The 15,220-nt window shown below is 41.4% G+C and overlaps 1 protein-coding gene across 3 annotated transcripts in view; it reads right to left on the reverse strand.

Moving 5' to 3' along the window:
• The window catches only part of col18a1b (collagen type XVIII alpha 1 chain b), a 43,245-nt gene extending 28,339 nt beyond the window's left edge, over positions 1-14,906 (reverse strand). The window contains exons 1-4 of one of the 3 annotated variants that reach the window (XM_028955133.1): positions 14,766-14,906; positions 2,383-2,915; positions 2,032-2,121; positions 330-407 (exon numbers count right to left, since the gene is read on the reverse strand). In XM_028955133.1, the coding sequence (XP_028810966.1) occupies positions 330-407; positions 2,032-2,121; positions 2,383-2,915; positions 14,766-14,844 (780 nt within the window). In that variant the 5' untranslated portion in view covers positions 14,845-14,906. Of the gene's footprint in view, positions 1-329; positions 408-2,031; positions 2,122-2,382; positions 2,916-6,914; positions 7,467-7,529; positions 7,936-14,765 lie in introns of those variants that run through there. The other 2 variants (XM_028955132.1, XM_028955131.1) reach the window with 2 other exon arrangements.
• Positions 14,907-15,220: the final 314 nt, after the last annotated feature.

The following is a 15,220-nucleotide window of genomic DNA, read 5'->3' on the forward strand; positions in this document are numbered from 1 at the left end:
TTTTATACAAAAATATAATGTAATTACATATAATGTAATAAAAGGGTTTGCACATTAGTGCAGTGGCTAACAAGGGGGCCTCAGACCTCCAAAGTTGTGAGTTTGAATCCCTGCTCTGGCTGTGCTGCCGGATGTTTTCCTCCGAGATCACCAGTTTTCTCCCAGCACCTAAAAACTTGCACACTTGCTGAGTTAACGACTCTAAATTGTCTGTAAGTGTGTGAGTAAATGGTGTGTGTGTGTGAGACCCTGCCCTGCTCCTAGTGTCCTGGGATAGAATCTGGCAGTCAGGACAAAGTGAGTGAGAGATGTTATAGAAGGAGGCTCACATCAGGTCTGGAATGTCTAGAGGATTCATAATTTCCATCTTCAGAATCACTCCAAATGCCACTGCCACTTCCTGAGGCCTTGAGGAGCAGACACAGATGCAGATACAAACACAGACAGATGCTAAAATGGAAATTTACATTTTTACCTGTATTCAATATTTAAAGTTTTTACATTTTTAGATAGAAAAAATAATTTTTCTATGTACAGTAAGATTTTTTTCAGATAATGTTCTTACTTTAGGGTGTGCTTTGGTGCATTTTTAGATAATTTGGGGTGAGAAAATATTCCAGATGTCTGGAAACGCTGCATGAAACCCTGTTGTAATTGTGCGATATACACTACCAATCAAACATTTGGACACTTACTCATTTATGGGTCTTGGCTTTTTTACATTGTACAACAAAATTAAAGACAGAGGACTATGAAATAAGACACACAAGGTTATGTAATAATAATTAAAGTAAATTAGAGTATTGATTTGGGTACAGTGTGTATTGATGTATCAAGACAACACATACAAGCATGTTTGATCTCACTCCCAATAACTCAATATCTTCTATCACATAAGATGAACAAATCTAAAATATCACATTCCTGCTATAGGGGCAGTGGTGGCTTAGTGGGTATGAAAGCGGCCCTGTAATCAGAAGGTTGCCTGTTTGAATCCCGATCCGCCAAGGTGCCACTGAGGTGCCACTGAGCAAAACACCGTCCCCACACACTGCTCCCCGGGCACCTGTCATGGCTGCCCACTGCGCACTAAGGCTGATGGGTTAAAAGCAGAGGACTTATAAGTTCTAGTTATTTTATCCCTGGTGCGATCAACCTGTCAGAGAGTGCAAATCTGCATGGTGGAAAGTTCTTAGATTCCCCATAACTTCGAAATATAAAGTTTGGCATTCTTCCCAAGTTCTTTCCAATTAACCTCTTCGTTGCAACTATCTATATAAATAAGTAACCTAGGTAGCTATATTGGAGTCAGCTTACATATACTGAGTTGTTTACTCATTGTTTAATTTAGCATCCAGAACGTGAGGTTACTCGACGTAACCCCGGTTCTCTGATAACATGAGTGAGGTATCTCACTATGGATGTTTCCCATAGTGAGATACCGAGCGAATGTTTGAAAGAGAATGTGAGGTTACTCGACATAACCCCAGTTCTCTGATAACATGAGTGAGGTATCTCACTATGGGAAACGCCCATAGTGAGATACCGAGCAAATGTTTGAAAGAGAACCACCATACATGCCAAGTCCTTCATATGTCATATCAGTTTCAGTCGTTGAGCTGATAGGTGGGTACTTACAAAACTAGACAATGAGGGTGATTTCGAACAGTCCTGAAAGTTTATATTGAACATTTTCTTATCATTCACTCATGTTATTGAACATTCAAGCTGTTTTTGATGATGATAATAGTGAACAAAGCAGCCATGATGGTAAAAAGAGGTGACTCAAACAAACTCAGATCCATCAAACGAACTGATTCAAAACTGATATAAAAATAATAAATATGTTTCTTGCATATTTTTTCCCCATAACTACTAAAAAGAAGGTTCCCCATTCCCCATTGGTGGTGTACAATGGCAGGTTAAATGTGCCTGCCATCTAATATGATCCCTCCCATAGATACATGTCAGATTTAAGAACTTTAAGTACTTTAGAAGGATCTCTGGAAAATGTTAACACAGTAAACTCACATTGTAATCATCTTCATCATCTGATGATGTGTAGCACTGCCTCTCTGCTGCATATGGGTCTCCACTGATTTTAAGTTCTGAGATGTAGCCCTGTAAAACACACACATGAACAAGCATGCACAAAACAGCAATTTAAGAAGGAATCATCATAAATAAATCATGTTGTATTTATTGCAAATGCCCTGTTTTTTCAATATATGTCAGATAACATAGATGTCAGTACACACAGACACACAAAGAAATATTGATACCATCCCTACAGTAATACACAAATTACTCTGGACATCTGCTTGTATGCTGTCAATACATCTGTTCCAGAAAATACTGTGGTTACACAAAGGAAACGTGTACCTCGTACTTGTCCTGATTGGAAGCTATGTCTTTTCCCACTAGGATGGCAGCACCAGACTCCACATCCAGAGGCTTGTAGGAGCGGCCGAATGTCACCAGCTCAGGTTTGGGACTGCAGTTGGTGTAGAAGCCCACCTTGTTGCTTAGAACAGACAGGGCGAAGCGCACCCAGGTGTTGGGCAGGTGAGGAATGGAGAAATTGGCCACCGGCGTGTCCGGTTTTCCAGGCTCTGTGTAAAAGAACAGCACATCCCGCAGACCTCTACGCACAGCTGACAGCGCCACCTTTAGACGCACATGTGTCTGTGAGCCGTCAGTAAGAGCAAACAGAGTTGCAGCCTTAGTGGATGTTGGCCGAAGTCGGAAGAGCATCGAAAAGTCGCGGTGGAAAGGGGTCTCAAGCACAGTGGAGGCCAGCTGCTTTACATTGGACTTCCTTTTAAACAATAGTGTGGGGTGATGATCATCATGATCCTGCACCTGCTCCACACCCACTGCCTCGGGGTCCTTCACCAGCTGCAGCAGTGTCAGATCTGAGGGTGGAGCAGAGCATCATGTCAGCTTCACTGATATAGAACCTGGTTGTTAGATTTCCATTTCCCTGTTTTTAACTGTGGTCAGTTTCTGCTGTCTACAGGTGTTTAGATGGCAGACCACTCCCTACCTGCACTACAGCCAAAAAACTCACTCAGATCTTAATATTTCATCCCACATCCTGGCCGGGAGATAGACTGCACCCTGTAACATTTTAGGGTGTGAAAAACAGATGCCTTGATTATACTGCTAATATAATGATTATACCTCCAGCTGAGCCTGTATTTACAGTAATGCATGGTTAATAGTTAGATGGGTAACTTTGCAGGTGGAGGGTAATATACATTTTTATTTATTTTTAGCTCCACACAGCAGGTCAGGAGGGGAGTGATAACAGGCTCTCTGTGCCATCAAGCTCAAGTGTTCTGTAGTACAATGCAAAGATGCGTACAAGTCAAGATGTATGAGACAGCTCTCATCTAATTCTCGGAGGTTACCCCAAAATAGCCAGGGGCTGAGGGAAAATTTAATAGTGCACATTTCCACACTCTGCAAAAAATATTCAGCCCCACGAGGGAGGGCCAATTTCAAGCTTAAATACAACAAAACCTTGTGAAACAGGATCTAGCAGAAAAAAAAACCCAAATTTTGGAATATACACTGCCAGCAAAAAGGCAAAAGCCTTTGCTTGGTTAATTACTTTACAATCATTTTTTACACCATTGTGCCTTACTTAACAGTTACATGAAACAGATAATGATCATCAATTTCTTTATGAGTGCATTTGTTCTTTTCTGTCAGTGAAACAGTCGTGTTTAATATAAAAAAACAAGGAAATACAGATACACCAAAAAACACATCCAAAACAACACACAGTGTTGCATCCAGTGCTTTGGTTATGTCCCTCTGGTGTCTTGTTAAAATTACTTTTCACACCTGATGTCTGTCTACTCTGGAAGGAGAAAAACTAATGCTGCACAGTGTATATTAGCGACTCAGTCATAAGTCAGTTCCCATGAATCATATTGCTGATTTGGGAATTGTGTGGGAACGAGATGTCCATTTTTACTGGCTGGCAACTTTTTTTTGCAGCTGACCTGATCCCCCATTCGCTCCCAGAAATCATTCAGCACGTTCCTGTAGACTGCAGTCATGACAACACCCATTCACACACAATTTCTCTCTGGATTTCTTACAAACACAAGTGCATGAACACCCTTTCTCAAGCACGTAAACACACTGTCATGTTCATTCACAGACACACACACTCTTGTATGCACAGGCAGCTGAGAAAGTTTATCCTGCTGGTTATGTGGTCCAGATGTGAGTCCCTCTGGGGGTCTTTACTCACAGTCTCTCAAGACAGGCCTGACACCTGCAACAGCAGCACTGACTCTACATGCCATATACTACACTACCAGTCAGAAGATTGCACTACATTTACAATTACATTTACGGCATTTGGCAGATGCCCTTATCCAGAGTGACTTACAACATGCTTTCAAGTTACCATCGATGAAGAGATCAATTCCGGTTCACTAGGACCCCCAACTATGAATACAATCTTTTTTTATTCACTCTGTTGTAGATTCTGTACACAAGTTCGACAATAAGAAAAGTTACAAGTTAATCTAAATATTCTTTAAAGAGGAAGGTCTTGAGCTGTCGTTTGAAAATTCTCAGTGACTGAGCTGTTCATTCCGCCGGGGGGGCCAAGACGAAGAAGAGTTTAGATGAATCTTTTCCTTTTACCTTTAGCGATGGAGAGACCAGGCGAGCAGTACTGGAGGCCTTATGGAAACTAATATGGAGCCATTTTGAAAAATCTAAATCAAATACTATTTTTGTATCAGGAGAAAGTGAAGTATGTTTAATGGGGTTTTTTGCCTCTTTTTACTTTCATGGCTGCTTTGTTCACTGATGTCATCATCAAAAGCCACTTCATGAGATGCTAATTTACATGAATGAATGATCAGATTGTTTTCAGAGTAAACTGAAGTGTTGGAAACCCTTGTTGTCTACCTTAAGGCGGTGAAGCAAAGACAATAGTGTGAAATGCTGCCATCACATTAAAAGCTCCCTGATTTGGAGAGCCAAAAATGTAAAATTTTGTTGGCTTTGTTTGCTTTTTTTGTTTATTACATTACCTCACATGTGTTATTTCATATGTGTTATGTGTCTTTAGTTTTTTTTTAAATGTAAGACTCATAAATGAGTAGGTGAATCCAAACTTTTCACATGCAGTGTACTACACATAGCAACATATACTGTATACAGTATTACATTGTGTCAGAATCAGTCAGGTTTTCAGACCAATAATGGGGCTAATTCTCTACAAGCATTCAGTGGCTACCTGGTATACCCCTCCAACTTACAAACAGCAGTCATTTTACTCATTCATCTACCTACGTTTGTACATCTACAAACTACAAGCAGTCACTTTGTGAAAACTAAGCAGAACCCCCTCAGTCATGTAAGAGGACACCTCTGCTATACTGATTTAAGTTCAAGTGAGCTTTATTGTCATTTCAGCTACAGTACATAGACAGTACAGAAACAAAACAATGATTCTCTAGATTGTCCAGATAGACCCTTAGACCCTTCATAGACCCTCACAGATGTAACAGCTGGGCATGTTCAATCAGCAGAGACAGACAAGAAGTGGAACATACCAGTTCTGGAAACATTTTGACATCTGTGGAGCTGATCTGTCTGATCTGGTCTATAGGCTCTCCTGGTAGAGTCAGATTCAAAGTTACTTTATGCCCATAAAAACTCTCAAATGTAATGCCAGCATTACTGCCTAATATTTATATTTTCAACAGATAAAATCAGGACATGGATCTCCCCCACTGAAAGATGAGCTCAGTGCTTGGCAAAAAAACTGTGTTCTAACACTATTCATCTATTCACATGCATGTCTGTGGTAAAGGATAGGCGCCTTTTTTATGTCTCTGGTCTGCAGAGGCTAAGTGGCTTCATTGTTGTGTCAGAGGCCTGGACTTTCCTCCAGTCTGCACATAACACAATGCATACAGCCTCATTAATTCATGATGTCAAAGCTGAGGGTAAAGGGACTATAGGCTAAGTAGAGGTGTCACAGCCATGCAGGATATAGTTTGGCAGCCCTTGGATACATTACAGGATTAGATGAATTTTTACTTAAATGTACAGGAGTAAGAACAATTAGAGTAAATAGAAAAATACTTGATTTGATTATAGGGAGAGAGATGGTGGAAAGTTACTTGTTCAAACCCCAAACCTCAGCCTTTCATGGCTGCCAACTGCTCACCAAGGTGATGGGTTAAATGCTCCATGTGTGTTCACAATGACAATCACTTCACTTTTTTGAAAATAAAAAACATTACTCAAAATAATACTTTGTGTAAAAGTCATTGTTTTTGATACTGTGGGACACTGGGGTGCCTCAGCAAGAAAGCATGTAAATGATTTTTGTGGCTAGATTATTTAAGTCTACCAGTAAAGGTGATGTGTCTATCAGCATCGGTTGATGCAAATTAGGCAGACCAGGCCTGCCTGTTCCAATATCTTATCTCTTGTGTTATTTTGGTCAGTTAAATACTCAATGCTCCTACATGTTAACTAATGCCTCTACACCACTATTGGCATTGCTAGCATTTCATAAATTTACAGCAAGTTAACACCTAGTTTACAGTAAATTACCACTTTGCTGTGGAACAATCAGTAAAATATACATTCAGTTCATACAGTGCTCACATTTCATTAGAGAGAATGTGTATGTTTGATGGCTTTCCATTGTTATAGTAAATACATAAGCACTCTAACATGCACTCTCATACATGCAAGCAACTTAACTCTATCATGTGCAGCCAACACATGCTTTTGAACTCCCAAACTTGTCTTTCCAAGCAGAATGAAAAAAAAGCCAAACAAGCATCCACTGACCACATGAATCTCAGCCCAAACTGCCCTCAGCAGTGCACCACATGCATCAGTTACTAAACACACCACGTTACCTTTGCAGTTACAACTCGACAGAGATACACAGGGGTACTCATGGGGCAGACTGTTTGGTAGAGAGAGGCAGGTGATGGGCAGACCCCTCTCGTCCAGAGAAGACCAGCAACTATCCAGAATGGCCTCACACATGCCACGGCAGGGCAGTGGAGGTGGACCCAATGGACCACACTGGGGCACCAAGAGCAGGCAGAAAAACTGTTCCAAATCACGATGACACCCTGAGCCTATGAGCCATGCCCAGTCTTGTAGGACCAAGCCCACCTCTTCAGCGCTGTTGTGACTGAGAAAGTTAGGCACTGCAAACCCAGATGTGGCCTGCAATACACAGAAGGGCCAGTCAAGGTGGCGGGGCAGGCACAGAGGGGGCTCTGCGGTTGTCCCTCCAGCCATCATCCAGTTGGGCACATTGGCAGAATGAGGGCTCCATTTCAGTGTATAACTGCTGACACCTAGTGTCAACTCTGTATCCATCATAACCCTACCATTGTTGGGTAGGGATTCCAAGAGATTTCCACCTGACTCTATTTCCAACACTGACTCCTCAAACACAGACTCAGACCTAATCAAACTTCCCCACTCTGAGGACCCACTCAACTGTGAGGTGTGATTACCAGTCTGGGCTTGTCCTGGTTCCCTGGTTGGCATCTTACTCAGGTTTTTATTCCAGTTCTGGACAATCTTCTGGACCCCTGTTGCATCATCCATGATTTCTTCACCTACCCCAGTGATGTCCTCCTTAAACTTTCCTCCATCACGGACAGACCGCTTAACTTGTGCAGCTGAAGCCCCGTTTTTTCTTTCAGTTGAAGTGTTGATAGATTTGCTTGAAGATTGAGCCATTGGACTTTGCCAGGAATGGAGAGGCCATGTGTATAGAGCCAAAAGAATGCAGAATCCTAGACTGAGCTGCATGTTGCATAAAGTCTTCAGGCAGCACTCTTCCTTCTGCAAGCTCAGAGCTAAGCTTGCAGACTCACACTTGCATGGTCTGATTCACACACACTATCCAGACAGACACTGAAGGGGAAGAACCGGAGGAGGCCAGTATTGGTCAATTATTTGTCAGTGACATCCCTCCTCCAAAATTCCACCTCTCAAATGCTGGTGAGTTTCAGAACATGTTATCATAGTTACCATTAAAACAGCCAAACAGCCTCAATTTAAACTGTTATTACAAATGCTGATGGATCTATAACTAAACAAACCTATACAGAAACCAGTGCAGAATGGAATAACCCAGACAAAGAGAGTAAACTAACTATGTCCATTAATTGACCTTGTAACAAGTAACTATTATGCTACAATATACCCATAACTTAGTATTAATTTAATTAAGATGTATGCTTTACAATTCTGCTGCAGGCAAGGAAGAAACCATACTGGACCCAAGTGGATGCACTCTCTCAACAACTGCTGCATTTCAGCACAAGGATTTCCTTCTTGCTTACAATATGTCTATTCATGTGGTGTAAGCTGGTCTTGCGAGTGCGAATGAGGGGAAACAGCTGAGAGTGTGTCTGATTAGATAGATGCTTCATCCTACAACTCCATGGAGATGAGTTACCTCATCAGTCAAAACTCTGGTAATTATCCAGAGCTCAGTTTGTGCCTACACTGGCACTCTCTGTCTGCAGCTGTTCTGCTGGTGGGGGTCTGCTTGGCTTGGCTACTGGAAAAAAACTAAAAATTCTGGATAAGCAGCACAGACCTTCTTTTGGGACATACCCCTTTGACTGTCACCAGTATATAAGTTCTTTATGTTGCATCCAACTGCAGTTGTGTAAAATAGAATTAAGCAACAACATAGATTCTATAGTCTGTCTGTGTTCATTTTAGTTTTAGTCTATTTTTTTTTGTCTGGCCATACACATTTTAGTCTAGTAAAGATTCAGTTGACTAAAGGTCTGAGCATTTTAGTCAGAATTAGCCTAGTGGGTAACACACTCGCCTATAAACCAGAAGACCACAAAGTCACAGGTTCAAACCCCACTTTGTATCCCTGAGAGAGACACTTAACCCTGAGAGTCTCCAGGGGGACTGTCCCTGTAACTACTGATTGCAAGTCACTCTGGATAAGGGTGTCTGATAAATGAAATAAATGTAAATGAAGTCTCTTTTTTAAACATTGCAATTCTAGTTAGGTGAAAGTGAAGTGATTGTCATTGTGAAACACTGCAGCACAGCACAAGGTTCACACAAATAAATGTGTCCTCTGCATTTAACCCATCACCCTTAGTGAGCAGTGGGCAGCCATGAAAGGTGCCCAGGGAGTATTGTGTGGTACCTCAGTGGCACCTTGGCCGATTGAACCGTAAATTTACATTTACAGCATTTACAAACCGGATTCCAAAAAAGTTGGAACACTATACAAATTGTGAATAAAAACTGAATGCAATGATGTGGAGGTGCAAACTTCTAATTTTTTATTCAAAACAGAACATAAATCACAGAAAAAAAATTAAACGGAGAAAATGTATCATTTTAAGGGAAATATATGTTGATTCAGAATTTCATGGTGTCAACAAATCCCAAAAATGTTGGGACAAGGCCATTTTCACCACTGTGTGGCATCTACCCTTCTTCTTACAACACTCAACAGATGTCTGGGGACTGAGGAGACCAGTTTCTCGAGTTTAGAAATAGGAATTCTCTTCCATTCTTGTCTGATACAGGACTCTAACTGTTCAATCGTCTTGGGCCTTCTTTGTCGCACCTTCCTCTTTATGATGCGCCAAATGTTCTCTATAGGTGAAAGATCTGAACTGCAGATTGGCCATTTCAGTACCCGGATCCTTCTCCTACGCAGCCATGATGTTGCGATTGATGCAAAATGTGGTCTGGCATTATCTTGTTGAAAAATACAGGGTATTCCCTGAAAGAGATGACGTCTGGATGGGAGCATATGTTGTTCTAGAATCTGAATCTATTTTTCTGCATTGATGGTGCCTTTCCAGACATGCAAGCTGCCCATGCCACACGCACTCATGCAACCCCATACCATCAGCGATGCAGGCTTCTGAACTGAGCATTTATAACAAGTTGGGTTGTCCTTGTCCTCTTTGGTCCGGATGACATGGCATGCCATATTTCCAAAAGGAACTTCGAACATTCCTGGTTGTGGTGCAGTGTCATTGGATGCCTGGAGATCACGGGCATCCAATATGGTTTTACGACCTTGAGATTGTTCCAGATTCTCTGAATCTTCGGATAATGTTATGCACCGTTGATGATAGATGCAAAGACCTCGCAATTTTTATATTGCTCCACTATCTTTCTGCGCAACATTGTGGGAATTGATGATCCAGGACTTCCTGGAGCTACATTTACATTATATTTACAGCATTTATCAGATGTTCTTATCCAGAGCGACTTACAATCAGTAGTTACAGGGACAGTCCCCCTGGAGACACTTAGGATTAAGTGTCTTGCTCAGGGACACAATAGTAGTAAGTGGGGTTTGAACCTGGGACTTATGGTTCATAGGTGAGTGTGTTACCCACTAGGCTACTACTACTGCTGAGGGTGATCGACCAGAGCCCGAGCCATGGATCGAACCCTGCCCCACCCCCACACCCAGAACTAGCCAGTACAGGAAGACCCCACAGTGTGGAACACAGCACTGACGGGTGGCGAGAGGGTCATGAGCAGGTCCAGGAGAGCCCAGAGAGGGAGCCAGAAGACCTTCACTTTTGTCTGTCTTTGTGTGTGTGCGTACACCACCACCTGTTCCACCTGTGCAGCACATAAAATCGACAACCAGAAGCCACAAGGCCTTTTCCTCCCTCTACCCCAATTGCCCTGGTCCCCGGCGGGATATCCTGGATCCGGCCTTACTCCTGGATTTCCATGACCGCCAGGGTCCGGGCCTAGGAGTGGGGCTCTGTCATGGCCAACACACCTCCAACCCACCAGAGAGCGCCAGACCAGCCAGGGAGACAACGACCCGGAAGAGGAAATGAAAGCGGCAGCGTTGAGTATAAAAGTCAGGTGACCCCGAAGAGATGCCGTCCGCTCACCAGAGCTGCTAGCTCACTTACACGGTAGAAACCTATTGGGTAACACACTCGCCTATGAACCAGAAAACCCAGGTTCAAATCCCACAAACTACCATTGTGTCCCTGAGCAAGGCAACCCTAAATATCCCCCACGGGGGGACTGTCCCTGTAACTACTTATTGTAAGTCGCTCTGGATAAGTGCATCTGATAAATGTAAATAATTCGCCTGCCCCCGACTTTGAGAATTACCTGACCCCCTTGAAACCACACCGGAACTCAGAATTGAGCTACCTGGCCACGACTTCTGCCTGTCCCTGACCTTGAGTCTGCCAGCCCCTTGTGTTAAGACGTGAACCCATGCTCCCCTACCTTCCTGCCGCCCAAGACATCCTCCCGTCCAGTCCACACTCCCGGACCATCCTGAATACCGCCGTCTTCCAGTTCTCCTCTGCCCCGGTACTTCCCACAGATCCAGAACTCACTCCCCGCCGTGCTGTGGCATGTCCACGGCTTCCTCTCCATCCTCACTCCCCACCAGTCTCCCCCTCACAGACCAAACTCCTCCGGTCCTCCTCCCTAGCTCATACAGTGTCCTCTCCCTGTACGACGGCTTGTCCTCCCACTCACAGTATGTCTGTAAGTGTGTCAACGAATTTGCCTCGTGACAAAAGTGAATAAGCTTTAGTTTGTGTCTGGGTCCTACAGTTGGGTCTATACAACAGACAAGCTGACAATGATACTTTCCTGGATCGTTATCTTGTCATGGGGAAACACCCAGCTCAAACTGCATGAACACATCGCATGTGGAAAAAAAGCTCACGATTTATGTGTGCACACTGTATGGTCTGATGCCTGGAGACCCAACTGCTCACACTACAGAAGCATTATGAAGAACTCACATCACAGTTGATGCTAAACAAAGCAAAACATGCAAGAAAAAATAAATAAATTAAAAGGTGGGAATCACAAACATTCATGAGATTTACCACTATAATTAACTTTCTCAATGTTGTCCCAGTCATGATAAGTAGGCAAGACCACATTAAAAATATTTGTTTGTTTCTTCCACAGTTATTGCACGAGTGCAAAATTGCGTAGTGTGTGCCCAGTTTAGAAACTTGACACAGCAACTGGATGGATCTGCTCAAAAACAGAGCTACTGTAGTAAATCTAAAAAGAAAGTGAAAGTCATTGTGATACACAACAAAGCACACGGTGCACACAACAAAATGTGTCCTCTGCTTTTAACCCATTATCCTTAGTGAGCAGTGGGCAGCCATGACAGTCTTGTCCATATTCAGTTTGTGGGTTATTTATGATTCTCAATGTCTAAAAAATTGATGTAAGGGGGCAGGACATTTGTTTAATGTGTCCCCAGTCCAAAGGTTGCTTTGTCTTTTTCTCCCAGTCATCTGCTAAGTATTCAGAAATCTAAATAATGCTGTGAATTGGGTTTGAGGATGTGACATCATCTGTGCAACCGGATGGGAGACACTGGAAACAGAAATATTGCATTATAATAATAATGCAATTAAATGAAAGGAAATAATTCCTCGTCTCATTTTCATTAGTGCTGTAGTCAAGGCCGCCTAAACCGAGACCAAGAAATTGCTGAGACCAGAGGGTATCAAGACCAGGACACTTCCCAAGATTTGAGAGTACCGAGACCAAGCCACATTAAGGTGAGACCGAGACCAAGACTGGTCAAGACTGAGACCAAAACCAGAACCAAAACCAAAAACAAACTGTGGCTAGAATAGACATCACATTGCTCAGATCAACTGTAGAGCAAAAGGTATCGCTGTAAAGTGTCATTAATTGTTAAATATAATGCATCTTATCTTTTCAATTATATTGTCCATATGTCTCTCATTTGTAATCCCCCAGATTTCTCAGTTATGAAGTCTGATGGAAAAAAATAAGAGATGGGAGTTACCAGAAAGAGGTTCATATCAAGTCTCTTATACCACAAATAGAGGCCTCAGGCAGGCTATGAAAATGGCAATGTAATGATCCCTTGCTTTGAATTATAGACAATGGACATTGTCTCTCAAATGTTCACTGACACTCTTAAATACATTTTAGTTAAATACAGAAATATTACATAACTGTCCTAAACTGTCCAGTCAAGACCAAGAGAAGACAGACAAAATAAAACAAGACCACAAAAAATGGTTTTGAGACCGGTCTTTATTTCCATGTTGTATGGTTTATGACCAGTCACATTAATTTATGGTATGTGTGACCCTTCAGGGATCTCCCCAGACCATCGGTGTCAATGTGATTATGGTAAATATGCTGGTATTTATGAGTGGGGTTTTTTGCTTTCTTTACTGAAATATGGCATTGTTTTAAAAATGAGTGACACGTGACTACTGTCTGAGTAAGCCTGGTAGCAGGACAGTGACACAATCAGATGATTGTTGTGGTAGATAATGGGAGAGCGGCCACTGCTCTGTTGTGGTCTTGAGACAGGCAGCTGTTTAATATCTTCAGGCAAAAGATCACCAGACATTTTACAATTCCATCCTGTAGTAGTTCAGAAGGACTGATAATTAAATTTTAAATTAAAGCACAGAGCAGTAATGCTGCTACACAACTTTTGGCATCGGATTGATTACAAGTAAATGACAAGTAAAGTTGCTTCCTTTCTAAAATAATAATAATAAAAGTTTCGAAAAGTTTATTATTATTATTTTATAAAGGAAGCAACAATGCTGTTAATCTGTTTTATTCAGAGCTAACATCACAGTGTGTGTGTCCATGCAATCATGCCCATCCTACATAGTCAGCAGGCCCTGAGACCTACAGCCTTGTCCATTCAGCTTCTGAACCACAAAATTGACCTTGCTGCTCTCAAAGGCCTTTTCAGAGGAACAGTTTTGGCCCTAGGCCATCATCTCTGGCTCTCGATGTGAGGAGAATTTGCTCTGTCTGAGGGAAATTAACTGTAAGTTTCCATTAGCCGTCCATGGCTTTTTATGCCAATGGGAGGGGACCAGAACTTAGTGGCCTGTGGTACACAGACCGGTTCCTCCGTGCGAATGCCACTGATGTACCCTCCTGATATCTGTGTGCCAAATCTGTTCCTTTGTTGAGTTCACTAATGATACACTAACAATGCATGCAAGCTAAAACAATCTATGGCATAGCCTAGGATAAAGCTGCACAAGACTGGACAATCTTCCCCTCATCAAAATCACATTACCTGTCAGGATTAGAGATAAACTCTTTATTATATTACCAAAACTTCTAAAACACAGGATCGTAGGATCGGGCAGAATAGTGCAGGATGGTAAAAATATCTGAACAGTCCTGAGTCATACAGGCCAAGTATAGGTACAAGTTCCAAGTCAATACACTGAAAACTCAGCAATAAATCTAAACATTAAACGTAATTTGAACATCACAACGACAGAAGCAGACACTACAGACTGTGTGTATGTTCATAATAACTGGAGCAATATCATGTACACCCACTGCTCTCCAGACATAGAAACTCTGAACAAAAACTATGGTTGCTACTTAACAACTAACCAATTCATTTTTATTAAAATGTATTTATATTTATGAAATAAGAACAAATTACAAAATTTCTACTTACCCTGAACCAGAAAACACTGTTATCCCAGATACAAATTCATGAATTAAGATAAGAATTAAGATAAGATAAGTTACTTTAATGTATTTAAATAACTTAATTAAAATTCAACTGTGCATTGTTGAAGAGAAATGAATTATTCTTACCTCTGTCTTAAAATTTTTTTTATTTCATTTTACGGAGTAGTCAAAGCCATTTTATATATAAATATATATATATAAATATAGAGAAAATACTGCGCATGTTTTACCTGTCTGCAGAGATGGTGAAGTTGATACCATCAGCATGGGACACAATGCCAGCACCAAATATTTGAAGAAATTAAGCATTTTAGTCTTATATTTGTAATACTATATCATTGTTGTGTAAATGTTAAACGTTTTTGAATAATGTTCAGTTTGAGCTGGTCTTCATGTGTGAGGTGGGGGCTGTTAACTGCAGATAATCCCCTGGGTCCTAAACACCAGATATGTTCAGTTCTTTGTGTTCTCAATTCATCACTAAATATATATTTAAATCAATAAATATATCATTAAATATATATTTTTATTAATTATACAAACAAATAAAAATTATATTAATAGAACACCAAATTATTTAAAGATTAGATTAGATTCAACTTTATTGTCATTACACATGTACAAGTACACGGCAACGAAATGTAGTTTAGGTCTAATCAGAAGTGCAATAAGCAGCAAGTGCAGG

The sequence above is a fragment of the Denticeps clupeoides genome, chromosome 15 (genome assembly GCF_900700375.1).
Source record: "Denticeps clupeoides chromosome 15, fDenClu1.1, whole genome shotgun sequence".
NCBI lineage: Eukaryota > Metazoa > Chordata > Actinopteri > Clupeiformes > Denticipitidae > Denticeps > Denticeps clupeoides.